Source organism: Carassius carassius, chromosome 29, assembly GCF_963082965.1.
Source record: "Carassius carassius chromosome 29, fCarCar2.1, whole genome shotgun sequence".
Taxonomy (NCBI): domain Eukaryota; kingdom Metazoa; phylum Chordata; class Actinopteri; order Cypriniformes; family Cyprinidae; genus Carassius; species Carassius carassius.
This window is the reverse complement of record NC_081783.1, coordinates 28,792,211-28,805,888: the sequence shown is the minus strand read 5'-3', so window position 1 is coordinate 28,805,888 and position 13,678 is coordinate 28,792,211. Positions and strand designations below refer to the sequence as shown.

At 43.0% G+C, this 13,678-nt stretch overlaps 1 protein-coding gene across 3 annotated transcripts in view; it reads right to left on the bottom strand.

Moving 5' to 3' along the window:
* The window catches only part of LOC132110002 (glutamate receptor 3), a 143,667-nt gene that overhangs the window by 21,267 nt on the left and 108,722 nt on the right, over positions 1-13,678 (bottom strand). For all 3 annotated transcript variants that reach the window (XR_009424574.1, XM_059516530.1, XM_059516529.1), the window contains exons 10-12: positions 12,350-12,556; positions 9,279-9,652; positions 6,706-6,904 (exon numbers count right to left, since the gene is read on the bottom strand). Coding sequence is in view for 2 of the 3 variants with exons in the window: in XM_059516530.1 (XP_059372513.1) it covers positions 6,706-6,904; positions 9,279-9,652; positions 12,350-12,556 (780 nt within the window). In the remaining variant the exon portion in view is untranslated. The remainder of the gene's footprint in view (positions 1-6,705; positions 6,905-9,278; positions 9,653-12,349; positions 12,557-13,678) is intronic.

Sequence of the window (13,678 nt, the reverse complement as noted above, 5' to 3'; positions counted from 1 at the left end):
ATGTGTTTCCTAAAAACAGATCTGAAATAGAGCTTGAATCTCCATTAATCAGGATTTTTCCCCCTGTCAAACCTCAAGGCTTTTAATTAAAAGTCCCTTGGAATAGCAGTTCACACATGTCATTGGAAATCTGAAAGCTGTAGAGTGTAACTAGGACACTCATTATATAGAATATCTGAGATCCCCAAACCCCTCGGTTGTCGACTTGCAAACCTTTAATGACATCAAACGCATGCCGCCATGCAAACCTGCAGCTGACAGGGCAATAAACATACCTCCTAATGGATGTGTGTGTAGAGCGAGCACTTTTCAAGTATTACAGAAACATGCAGATAGCTAATTTCAGCCCTAATTGCGATGTCCGCCTCGATGTGCTCATGTATGTATTGCTTGCTTTATTTTAAATATCTTTCAAGTGCACTATTTGACCCTCTGGGCCACTTTTCATTACGCACAATTTGCAAACCCAGGTAAAGCAACTAATTAAGTTTTTTTTGAGCCGACCTCTATGGCCATATGCAGGATTTGGTCAGGCTACAGAGACTTTGCCTACCTTCACTCTGACAGCTCAGGCTAACTCGAGGTTGTTCACAGCACCTACAGCAATCATCTCCATTGACTTAATGACTGCTTCATCAAAAAGGGCTGTATAGCGCAGACCCGAATGACTGTTTCAGCTAAAAGAAAGTCATTTCTCTAACAAGCAGGTGTGGGAATGGAACGAGTGCAGCTCTTGGCAGAGCTAATGTTTCTTTTTGTTTGTTCTCCAACAACAAGCTCCAAGTGGCCTCCCTGCTGTAATGAATTCCCATGCTGATCCAGGCTAAACTGGTGAAGGTGGTTGGCTAAAGTAGTACTGCAAGCTACACTAGCAAAGAAACTTAGAAATCAAAGCACCAGCATGCAAAATGGAACATGGATGAACATCAGTTAATCAAATAAGCATTTCACAGTTATCAAGGTGATTTTACAACTCCGATTCACTAAAAAAAACAAGCTTGTGGTGACATATCTGCACATTTTGTGACACTTTCAAGTCAAGTCACGTATATAAATTATGGCAAACACTGTACAGCTTTACTTGAATAAAATATTCATCCAAAACAGAACAATGTTAATGTTAGAAAGTAATGCTAACAACAAAAGTGAGAAAGAAGCACATTTCCTGAAGTAGCCTTGCCACTTTAGATTGTTTCTGCATTGCTACAATCATCTTGCTTTTTAGTAGTAATTCATTTAGTGCCATTGACAAACACTACATTTCTCCGGCATTATGTCAACAATTATGTTTTATGTAGAACTGTTACATATGTAGAAATTAGTTCACTCTCGCTGATTAATTTGAAGTGGTTTTTCACAGCATAAAATAGTTACAAGATCCAAATGCGTGTTGGGTGAAGTAGATACTGACCCGCAATCAACTAAAACAAAGCCTGCAAATCTATCCAGTCATCTCTCAGCAATGAAGAAGGTCTTTAAGTTCAACACCAACATGTTCAACTTGTTTATGACTCTTCAATTGAACTCTTGAACTTGTGAATCATATTTTCCAACAGAAAGCACACGCAGCACATAAAGTCCCCATTAAATATATATATATATATATGTCATTAGTATCAATGTTAGTCTTAAAGTAAGTTAGTGTGTGTGGCAGGGGAGGTGTGGTTCAGCGAGGTCTGCGACGGGAGAGAGAGTGAGGAGATCAGCGGTGGTAAGTGAGTTAAGTGAGAAACAAGTGACACCTGCTTCTCATTGCAGTGATTGGCGTGGGGAAGCAGTATTTAAGCCGACTGGGAACCAGAGGAAAGCGAGAGACCTGAGGACTCGTGGGAGAAACGACCGACGGAAAGCGAGAGCCTGAAAGGATCAATGTTGTGATTCATGCGCATGTGGCGCGACTGTGTGTTTCGGTCATTTTGATTTAGCGTAATAAAGTTCCCACGAGCCTCAGTACGCCGACCCTGGTCTCCTTCCTTCTCTGCCATACGAATCTTATCACACTGGTACCGAAACCCGGGAAGGAAGGAGAACGACGCCGCCATGCAAACCCCGTCAGGAACATCGGGACTCCTGCCGCAAATGGCTGTTGGCCGGAGGAAGCGACGCCGAGACCATTATCAACACCGTGGTGCTGGAGCAGTTCATCTCACGACTCCCGAAGAGGACTGCTCAGTGGGTCCAGTGCCACCGGCCGGCGTCGCTGGATCTGGCCATCCAACTGGCGGAGGATCAGCTGGCGGCGTGTTCCGGGGTCGGCGAACCCCTTCCATCTGTCTCTCTCTCTCTCTCTTCCCCCCCCTCTCTCTCTCCTCTTCCTCCAAAGCCTGTCCCTTTACCCAGGTCTCGGTACACGGGGCCACCGAGGGCCGCCCCCCGTTGGAGAGCAGGGACGGAGCCGGCCGCCATGTCACGGGGTCCGGCCAGGGGAATGGGGCCGCCGCACGGGGAGGGTCTGGCTGAGCGACCAGCTGCTTCCCCACGTCAATCACCTGACCCACTTCCAACCACTAGGGTGGCGGGGGGGCCTGGGCCGGCCTGCTGGCGTTGCGGGGATCCGGGCCATTTTGTGGACCGGTGCCCGGTTATGGAAGTGGGGACGTGGGTCCGGATCCCGGACGACCCGCAGGCTGCCCCCGATCAAGCCGGGTTGTACCAAATACCCGTGAGTATTAAGGGGGGTACCTATCAGGCTTTGGTGGATTCGGGTTGTAACCAGACCTCCATCCATCAAAGCCTGATACAATCCGGGGCATTGGATACGGGCCGCGTGGTTAAGGTGAGGTGTGTGCACGGGGATATAGTGGAATACCCCATAAAAACCATAGGCATCAAATTTAGGGGACAAAAGCATTATGTGGAGGTGGCCGTTAGTCCGCGCCTCCGGCATCCACTAATCTTGGGTACCAATTGGCCAGCTTTTGAACAATTATTGGGGTGTTTAACAGTGGATGCCTCTGGGAAAAAGAGAGGCCCGGTTAGCGGGGCGTGCGCCCAGGTGGGAGAGTCTGTACCCGGACCCAGTGGGGAAGCTTCAGGGGAACCGAGCGAGTTGGTGAGGCTAAACCTTTCCAGCCGCGATGACTTTCCCCTGGAGCAGTCCCAGGATGAAACCCTTAAACATGCGTTCGAGCAGGTCCGTTCCATCGATGGGCAGGTCCTCCTTCCTGACCGCGCGCTCTCTTATCCGTATTTTGCCGTTATTAAGGACCGGTTGTATCGAGTGACCCATGACGCTCAGACAAAGGAAGATACGGCCCAATTATTAGTACCTAAGAGCCGTCGGGAAATGCTTTTCCAGGCGGCACATTGCAATCCAATGGCGGGGCATTTGGGTATGACAGCCACGCTAAATCGTCTAATGACCCGTTTTTTTTGGCCGGGCATTCACGAGAACGTCCGCAGATGGTGCGCGTCGTGTCGGGAATGTCAGTTGGTGAACCCACCGGCCACCCCAAAAGCGCCGTTGCGCCCTCTACCTCTAGTGCAGGTCCCCTTCGAACGAATTGGTATGGACCTCATCGGGCCATTAGAACGATCCGCACGGGGACATCGTTTTGCGTTAGTCATAGTGGATTATGCAACACGATATCCCGAAGCAGTGGCGCTCCGCAATATCTCGGCGAAGAGTGTGGCGGACGCCCTGTTTCGTTTAATCTCCCGCGTGGGAATCCCAAAAGAGATTCTCACGGACCAAGGCACCGCGTTTATGTCACGCACGTTACGCGAATTATACGAATTATTGGGCATTAAAGCGGTACGGACCAGCGTCTATCACCCACAAACAGACGGACTGGTCGAACGATTTAATCGCACTTTGAAAACAATGATTCGTAAATTCGTACAAGAAGACGCGAAAAATTGGGATAGATGGCTAGAGCCCCTCTTATTCGCTGTGCGCGAGGTCCCCCAAGCCTCCACGGGGTTTTCCCCCTTTGAGCTTCTTTACGGACGCCAGCCCCGCGGGGTGCTGGACGTCCTAAAAGAAACTTGGGAGGACGGACATTCGGATAGCAAAAATGAAATTCAGTATGTCATGGACCTGAGAGCAAAACTCCATACACTGGGGCGGCTCTCAATGGAGAATTTGCTTCAGGCCCAGGGCAGACAAAGCCAGCTGTATAACAGGGGAGCTAAGCTCCGAGAATTTGCACCGGGAGATAGAGTGCTCGTATTACTGCCAACCTCCAGCTCCAAATTATTATCAAAGTGGCAAGGGCCCTTTGAGGTCACACAGCGAATAGGCGATCTCAATTATGAAGTAGTACGAACAGATAGAGGCGACTGCAGGCAAATTTATCACCTCAACCTCCTTAAAAAATGGAGCGAAGAGGAGTCAGTGTTGCTAGCGACGGCAGTGAGCGGAGAGGAGGATCTCGGGCCAGAGGCGATCATTAAAGAAAAATCCCTCGCCCTGGCCCCGGGAGGGGATCACCTCTCGCCCTCGCAGCTCACTGACATTGGACAATTACAGTCCGAATTTGCAGACGTGTTTTCGCCTCTACCTGGTCGTACTAATCTGATTCAGCACCATATTGAGACGGAGCCGGGCGTGGTGGTTCGCAGCCGGCCATATAGATTACCTGAACACAAGAAAAAGGTGGTTCAGACAGAATTAGAGGCGATGCTGGGGTTAGGAGTAATCGAGGAGTCCCACAGTGATTGGGCGAGCCCGATTGTTTTGGTCCCCAAAACGGACGGCTCGGTGCGATTTTGTGTGGACTATCGCAGGGTGAACGCAGTGTCAAAATTTGATGCTTATCCAATGCCACGGATTGACGAGTTGCTCGATCGGTTAGGTACGGCTCGCTTTTATTCGACATTGGACTTGACAAAAGGATATTGGCAGATCCCCTTATCTCCCATGTCTAGAGAAAAAACAGCCTTCACCACGCCGTTTGGTTTACACCAATTTGTGACGCTTCCGTTCGGCTTGTTCGGGGCCCCCGCTACGTTCCAGCGTCTCATGGATCGGGTGCTGCGCCCGCATGCTGCATATGCCGCCGCCTACCTGGATGATATTATCATTTATAGTGGCGACTGGCGGCGGCATATGGAGCATGTGAGGGCTGTCCTCGAGGCGCTGAGACGGGCGGGGCTAACGGCCAATCCGAAGAAGTGCGCGGTTGGGCGGGTGGAGGTAAGGTATCTGGGCTTCCACTTGGGTCACGGGCAAGTGCGTCCCCAAATTGACAAGACGGCAGCAATTGCGACTTGCCCCAGACCCAAGACCAAAAAGGAGGTGAGGCAGTTCCTGGGGCTGGCGGGATATTATAGGAGATTTATTCCTGGTTATTCGGACCTCACTAGCCCCCTGACTGACCTCACTAAAAAGGAGGTACCAGATACGGTCCAATGGACGGAGCGGTGCCAACAGGCCTTTACCCGAGTCAAGGCTGCCCTGTGTGGTGGACCGCTCCTGCACTCTCCTAACTTTTCTCTCCCCTTTTTGTTGCAGACTGACGCGTCGGACAGGGGGCTGGGCGCGGTCCTGTCCCAGGAGGTGGGGGGGGAGGATCGCCCGGTGCTGTACATTAGCCGGAAGCTCTCTAAGAGAGAGGCTAAGTACAGCACCATAGAAAAGGAGTGTTTGGCCATCAGGTGGGCGGTCCTCACCCTTCGTTACTACCTCCTGGGCCGGGAGTTCACCCTCTGCTCGGACCACGCGCCCCTCCAGTGGCTCCACCGCATGAAGGATACCAACGCGCGAATCACCCGTTGGTATCTAGCTTTACAGCCATTTAAGTTCAAGGTGATTCACAGGCCGGGGGCGCAGATGGCTGTGGCCGACTTCCTCTCCAGGAATGGGGGGGGGGGGCTGCAGGCCGGATGGCTCCCCGGCCTGAGTCGGGCGGTGGGGGTATGTGGCAGGGGAGGTGTGGTTCAGCGAGGTCTGCGACGGGAGAGAGAGTGAGGAGATCAGCGGTGGTAAGTGAGTTAAGTGAGAAACAAGTGACACCTGCTTCTCATTGCAGTGATTGGCGTGGGGAAGCAGTATTTAAGCCGGCTGGGAACCAGAGGAAAGCGAGAGACCTGAGGACTCGTGGGAGAAACGACCGACGGAAAGCGAGAGCCTGAAAGGATCAATGTTGTGATTCATGCGCATGTGGCGCGACTGTGTGTTTCGTTCATTTTGATTTAGCGTAATAAAGTTCCCACGAGCCTCAGTACGCCGACCCTGGTCTCCTTCCTTCTCTGCCATACGAATCTTATCACAGTGTGCACCAAAACAATGACAAAATTCACATTTGTAAGATATATATAGTGAGCTCCAGAATTATGTCAACACTGAATAATTAGGCACCTCAGTCGCACTAAAAATAAATGTTTTGTTTGTAAATAGTACTTACGCTATGTGTCTTTGAATAGTTGTCATTTGATTTATTTTATCGAATGCTATGACATTTAGAAATGTTAAATGGGGACTAAGTGGACTAAGGGCCACTGTACTGCAAAACAAACACATAAATAATAATTAAATGAAATACATGTTTGATAAAGACCGAGGCACTACAAACAGCCGTGTGAACCTTTCTTCTCTGAGTTCTTTGTGATTACTGAAAATGAAAAACGCAACAAGTCTAACTAAAGGACAGATTCTGACTTGAAAGCATGAACAGCCCTTGAAGCTTGATGCATTTGAATTCAGCTGATTTCAACTGAAGATCAATGCAGAAATGTTACTCTCTCAAGGGGTAGGAGACTCACCCTAAAGAACTCTTTGGTTGATCCTGAGTCCAAGGTCCCGTATGCGATCTCTGTTTGTTTGGCTAGATCTTCAGCGCTCTCTATGGGAGATACCATCCTCTCAACTGTGAGGAAAGCAGCTAGGTTAGCCGTGTAGGACGAGATTATGATGAGGGTGAAGAACCACCAGACGCCTCCCACTATTCTGCCCGATAAGGACCTGATGCACAAATACACAAATACTGGCTTTCAGGCTTCAATACATTAAATCTGCTGTATCAAATAATCCGGCACTGTTTTTTTTGTTTACCCACTTGAACACATGACTTGCATCCTGAGCTTCCATTTAGCCACATAGACAAGCAATTTTCGGCAATATTCACACACATATATATATTGAGTTAGTGTCTAATTTCTGATCTTGCAGAAGTTTGAGTCACATTAGCTCAAAGCTTATTTTCCAGCTGCGCATTTATTGACTGTTGCCTAGACAATATATTAGCATAATCAAATAACATATGGGATCAATGATTGTATTATGTCCTCTAAAGTGTTTTTGCCTTGGGCTGAATGTAAGGCGGTTTGCCCTTCTGTAGACTACGTGCTCTTTCAACCATGCAGGTTTGTGAAATATATGTACAGAGTGCAAATAACAAGTAGAAACTCTTATGGACTTAAGAAATATAATGATTACATTTTAGATTAACATTGGTTTTTAATAACATGGACCCATTTGAAATATATCCAATCCACAGTGTTCCACATAACTACGGTTTAACAGACCAGGCCAAATGCTATTTATAATTTTTCCATATGTGGGTTTGCATTGTTCAGTCATTTTCAATATGGCCTCAGACTAGATTGCTATATGATAAACTGATGAACATTACTGGTAACACTTTACTTAAAGCCTTTCTATATAATGCATTATAAAAGGTAGTTTTAATGCATTAATTATGCCTTGTAATAAACCTTATAATCACTGTGTGATGTCATTAATAACTGTAACCACAGTTGTAATATATTATACTACTTCATTGTCACACCTTGAAGAAAGATTAATGCATTAAAACACATGACAAACAAACATTCAAATGATGTCGTGCATTTTAATTTAGCTTTTATTAAAATATATAATGCATTACAATTATGCATACCTTTATAATACGTTCTAAACAAAGGCTTTAAGTAAAAAGTTACCAAATAATTTATTGATATATGATAAATTGATATATGTTATGATAAATTAACATTTAATCCTTTCATTTTATTGTATTGTTTTTTGGGTGTTGCTGAGTCATTTTTATTGAATACACAATTGTCAGCCAGCACAGGGGAATATGAGAGATTAATATTGCAAAAATGATCTATGACAGCGAGCTGCACAATGGAGTCATTATTAATCAACTTCCAGCTGTTAAATGGAGGAACAATGTGAATAATCCTACATCTCCATCACAGATGCCCATGAAGTGCTGCAGCAGGACTTCTCAAACAATAAATGAATCAGGTAAATGAGAAATACATAAAAAGAGTGAAATGAGAATATGTTGCTCAGCTAATCCTTTACAATAGAGCAAATTAAAACTGGAGTTGTGTCGGCATTATCTTTCAAACGTGAAAAACTGGAATTACCATCAAGACTAGAGCTGTGATGTATTTTAATGTGCTTGTCAGCAGTGCTGGATAGATTTACTTACAAAAAATTAGTAAGTAACGTAATCGTTACACATTGCAGGTAATATAATTGGACTACTTTTTGATTACTTTTAGATTTATTTTGACTTAACTGTTTTATCACATTGATTTAAATATGATAATCTAACCATACTGAGATATATATATATATATATATATATATATATATATATATATATACAGTACTTCATTCATTCTAATTAAACATTATATTATGTCAAAATGTTCCAAAATAGGATTTATGAAGAAATGCAGGGGGTTTGCGAGTTGTGAGTTTCTGAAAAGCTAACTATTAATAAAATCATAAAAAATATTACAATTAAAATAATCTTTTATTTTATTTTTTTTATTTGAACAATCAAAACAAATCACTTAATAAAAATCATGGAATATTATACCTATTTACCTGTATGTCATGTGACCATTTGAATAATATGTTAATATGAATAATATATATATATATATTTTTTTTACTGTAGTCTGATTACAACTGTTGTAAATTGCAATATAATCTAAATAAGTACTTAATTTTTGGATCCTGATTATATAATACAGATTACATGTAATCAGTTTCATTGCTACCCAGCACTGCTTGACTGTAACGTTACATGCAAAAATGTAAAATGAATGAATAATGAACCCCCCCCCCCCCCCAATTTTTTCTCAAAGTTTTACAGTTTTTTTTTTTTTTTTGGATGGATGGATGGATGGATGGATGATAAAATCACAGATTATAATCTGATTCGAGGCCATATTGAAAATCTGAAATGGTTTCCAGTTATACAGGTATCTGCTCTAAGGACCACAGTGTATCTAAACCAGTGATAAATTGTCATCTACTGTATGCAATATGGACTTTTTATGGCCATAAAGTGACCCAGCGATGAGGCACCAACCTTGGTGAGATATCACAGCCCTGCTGCATGAAGGCCCCTAGAGAGAACCACAGGCTGTTAAAAATCCCAAAGTCATTAGGCGGGTCTGGAGGGGTCTGGGGGTCTTTGGCTTCATCAGTCTCATCCAGGTGCCACTCGTAGGGACTGAAGCGGCTCACGAGGAACAGCACCACGCTGACGCCGATGTAGGCGAAAACGATACACATCCATATCTCATATGCCAGGGGGTCCAGGAAGGAGAACACACCCGGCTTGGACTTCTGAGGTTTCTTGATCATAATGGAGATACCCAAACTCATGAAGGGCTTCGAAAAGTCAATGACTTCCTCTCGCACTAGCGTGATTGTTAATGGTGCGACAGCTATATCTGCTCTCTGGAAACAGGGACATGAACCAAACGTGTTAGTGCTGAACAAGCACCAGTACAATAAACATGCACTGCTAAATGGATTAACAGATGTTATCAAGGCATTTGTTCATCACAAACAAGTTTTGGCAGGTTTAGTTGCAAATTTACTTTAAGCTCTCAGCGTTTATTACACTCAGTTTATTACACCTGAAATCATGAATCAGAATGGTTTGAAACATTATTTTTTGTAAAGCTTGCTATATGAACAAAATAATCATAATAATAATAAAATAAAAAACATGGACATAATTGAAAAGGACAAATGGTCTTGCAGTCAGAAATGACTTCCATAGTAAATAAATGAAAAAAGTAACTATGCCTGAAAATACTCTCTCAATAAATAGGGCTAATAGTGCCCTAGTCTACCTTCCATGCATTGGATTTTAAATACAAATTTGTACAAATGATTTCAATTCGACTCTAAATTATTTTCTGTAGGTAATCAGATGTTTTCCATGAGGCATTTTGAACCTGAAACTTTCCATTCCCATTTGGACGAATCAATCAGATCAATTCGTCACAGAGAATTACATCTAGAGCTCAAAGGGGGTCATTTAGTGTTTTCTCAGGCCTCGGTGTGGGGAAGGAAGCTAGAAAAAGGACATTCACAGAGGCAGAACTTTCACTGCCTCAGAGAAGCACATGCGAGGCGTAACAGAAAAGGCTTTTTGGCTGTGTAGCACAGAAGTGACAGCTGAGCGTTCGCTTGACTAGATTGCAAGAGTCTTGCTAATTTCTGTGACCCCTACGCCACTGTATCAGCCGACAAACAGAGTGTAATCGCAACGAGCAGGAGACTTTGTTGGAAAATGTTTTTAAAATGCTTCCCTTCTCATGCTTCACATAATGTTGCTGTGGGAGCTGCAGATATGAGGCACAGCTGCTTCCCACTTCCCATAATCCTCAGAGGCACTCTAGCATGAGTGTATAATAAAAAGGCATTGAAAAATTTTATCTCATATGTGTCCTCAGCCAGGAGGACATTAGTTATGCAATCAGGAAGTGTAAGGTCATGGCAACTATGCAGGTGAACGCTGGTTATAAAAGCCTGTGCAAATATAAATATCCTTTTATCTTGTGGTTGTAGTGAATGGAACTTCGGTGTACTGTCTCAATAAATCATATAATCATTTGCATATAAATAGCTAATTAAGAGTCTACCAGAAGTGATTTATCAGCAAGGAAGAAATACGCCTCAAAACTCTCAGTGTCTCCTGCATGCTAGATAAATACTTGCATGTGATCTTTTAAGCTCTGAAATTATCTACGTATTGCACAAATGCGCTCAGGTAAAATCCAATTGATAAGAAATGTGGTTAATAAACTGTGAAAGAAAAAAAAGTGAGATTAAATAACATTGCCACTTAGATGTCATTTAGACAATTCCAGAGGAATCACATTTATGTTTTTATCTGCTTCTGGCTAGTAGCGAAAAAACTAATCCATGAAAACCTTAGCATTATAAAAGCAGAGGAATTCACTCATTGTTTAGACAGAGCTGTCGCTACTGTCTGTAAACTTCAACAGATGACATAGGTGGATATTATGATTATAATATGATTACATGATTACAGTATCAATCAGTGTTATTCTGAAAGTTTAGCTTCCTAAGATACAAGCTACTCATAATTTAAAGTCAAGATATAGTTTTGAACATGGTATTAAGAAAATGCTACATTTGTGCTATTCAAGAGAGCATTTATATATATATATATATATATATATATATATATATATATATATATATATATATATATATATATATATAAACTATCAGATTCAATCTTTTTCCAATGAGAGAAATCTTTGCCAGAATTACTGAGGATCTCAGATAGGGTGAGTATTAAACTTCAACTCGAAATTAGTAATAAAAACATGCTATATAATGAAGAACAGCATTTAACTAAATATTAGACTATAAACAAGGGGACTTAAATTGTTGTAATGACTTATTTTAAAAAATCAAAATAAAAAGTATATGTATTTATCAGAAGGTCAAACGTGGCTCATGTTTGTCCTTACTGTCTGACCACTATTATGTTCAATGGTTCAATGATGGTGAGATTTTTTATCTCCACATGCATTACACCCCCCCCCCCCCAATTTTGAGAATAATCTGAGTATCATTCCCAACATTAGCACATCAAAACCCGCCAATCTATCTGGCTGATGGTAAGGAAATTGAACAGATGAGGTAGCCTAACCCTCATGCATTTTGTATATGGTCTTCCTTTTTGAATGTCGGCTCAGGGAATTGGAAGTGATTTCACTGGGTTTTCCTCCATTTATAGCAGGGGAGCGCTTTGACAAATGCAAAAATGGCGGGATGCCTGGGCGCACTGTGAAAGGGCCTTTGAGATCCAACAGCATAGTGATGAATTAAAGCAGTGCATGCTGGGAAGGAGCATGTTTAAAACACAGTCTTGCCACCAGCACTGTCTGGCTGCAGTTATAGTTGAACGACACCCAGACATTTCCAGTCAATTTCCCCACGCTCTTTCCCATGAACAAAAGACATAAAGGCAATTCACGTCTTCCAAACCCTTATGTGACAGCAATTTCTCTTTATATAGTTTATACAAGGTTCATGAATAAAACAGACTACTGCAGAAGGAAAGGTTAGAGTTTCTCTGGAAGAGTTTGAAACAAATCCAATACTCACCCCATAGACTAGTTCACCCACCATCCCATTCCAAGTCTTGGTTTCAGGGTCACGGGCGCCATATTTTCCGTCCATGACTATGGACAGTCTGTACTTAATCCCAACATGTTTGGCAATCTCAGAAGCTAAATCGACACAGTAGCCTTCATACTTGTCATTGCCTTCCAGATGCATGTGGTTTTTCTTGAACATCACATATGGTGCTTCCTGTTAATCAAACACATGCTCATTTATTACCATCTTTGCTAATTGCTTTCATTGTCCGGTGTCACAGGCACCAGAGCCCACCGACATCTTATCAGTCACAGACATGCAGGCATGCTGGGATATCATGACTGTGCATTCATACCCACCCATTCTCTCACACACATAATCCACCAAACTGGAACACATACAAGAGGAACAACTGAAGAAGCAGACGGGGGATTGCAGGACATTGATCCACATGTGGCCACAGTCAGACCAAACTGGTTATTTCTAAGGCCCTCTTTACACCTAACATTACCATCAATCTCAGGTGATCCAATCACAGGTTGCCAACTGAGACAAATTGTTGTCGACACCTGAAGTACAGTCTGACAGTTAAAGTCTGGATTTCATGCTTTTGGTCTTGAGACCTCAAGATATCACATGATATCACATTCTTTCATGTCTTAAGCTCAAGACACACAATTTTCGGCTGTCCCAGATGAACGATTGGCACTGTGTAACAATCGTGGCAGTTTCTGTGATCATGGCTCTTAAATGGTCATCCTTTGTCGTACAGTGAAAGAGGTTCAAAGATGTCCATTGTCACGGTCTTGCGACCAAAGATATCCTGCGATCATTTTATGACAGTGTCAGAAATTCAGTATGCTCATTGCACAGTGTGTTTGCAGCCTCATTACTGGCCAGCCATTAAAAAAGTGATGAAATAAATGCGACATGGCGCTAAAACATTAAACTGTTTAACTCAATCTCTTAAGTGCTTTAAATGGTTAGAAAAGCGTTATATAAATGCAAGTAACTATTATTATTAATTATTATGCATTCCTCTTTGGCTGCTCTCACTTTTTTTTTATATACATAAAGACTACAATTGCTAAAATGTGATTCATCATGCTTTTTGTTTACCACTAGCACATGCTGATGATATTTTTTTTCTTCTATAGTAACATGCATCGTAGTTTACGAGTCAATAGGTGGTAATCATCATACAGTCTAAACACGTCATACCCAAGTTTATAAGTTCCATGTCACGCAGTGTGATTTGTAGTGTTCTTATAGGGGTTCAAGCACACATATTACAGGTGATAATCAACCTAATTTCTAGTTGCCACAGTATCTTTT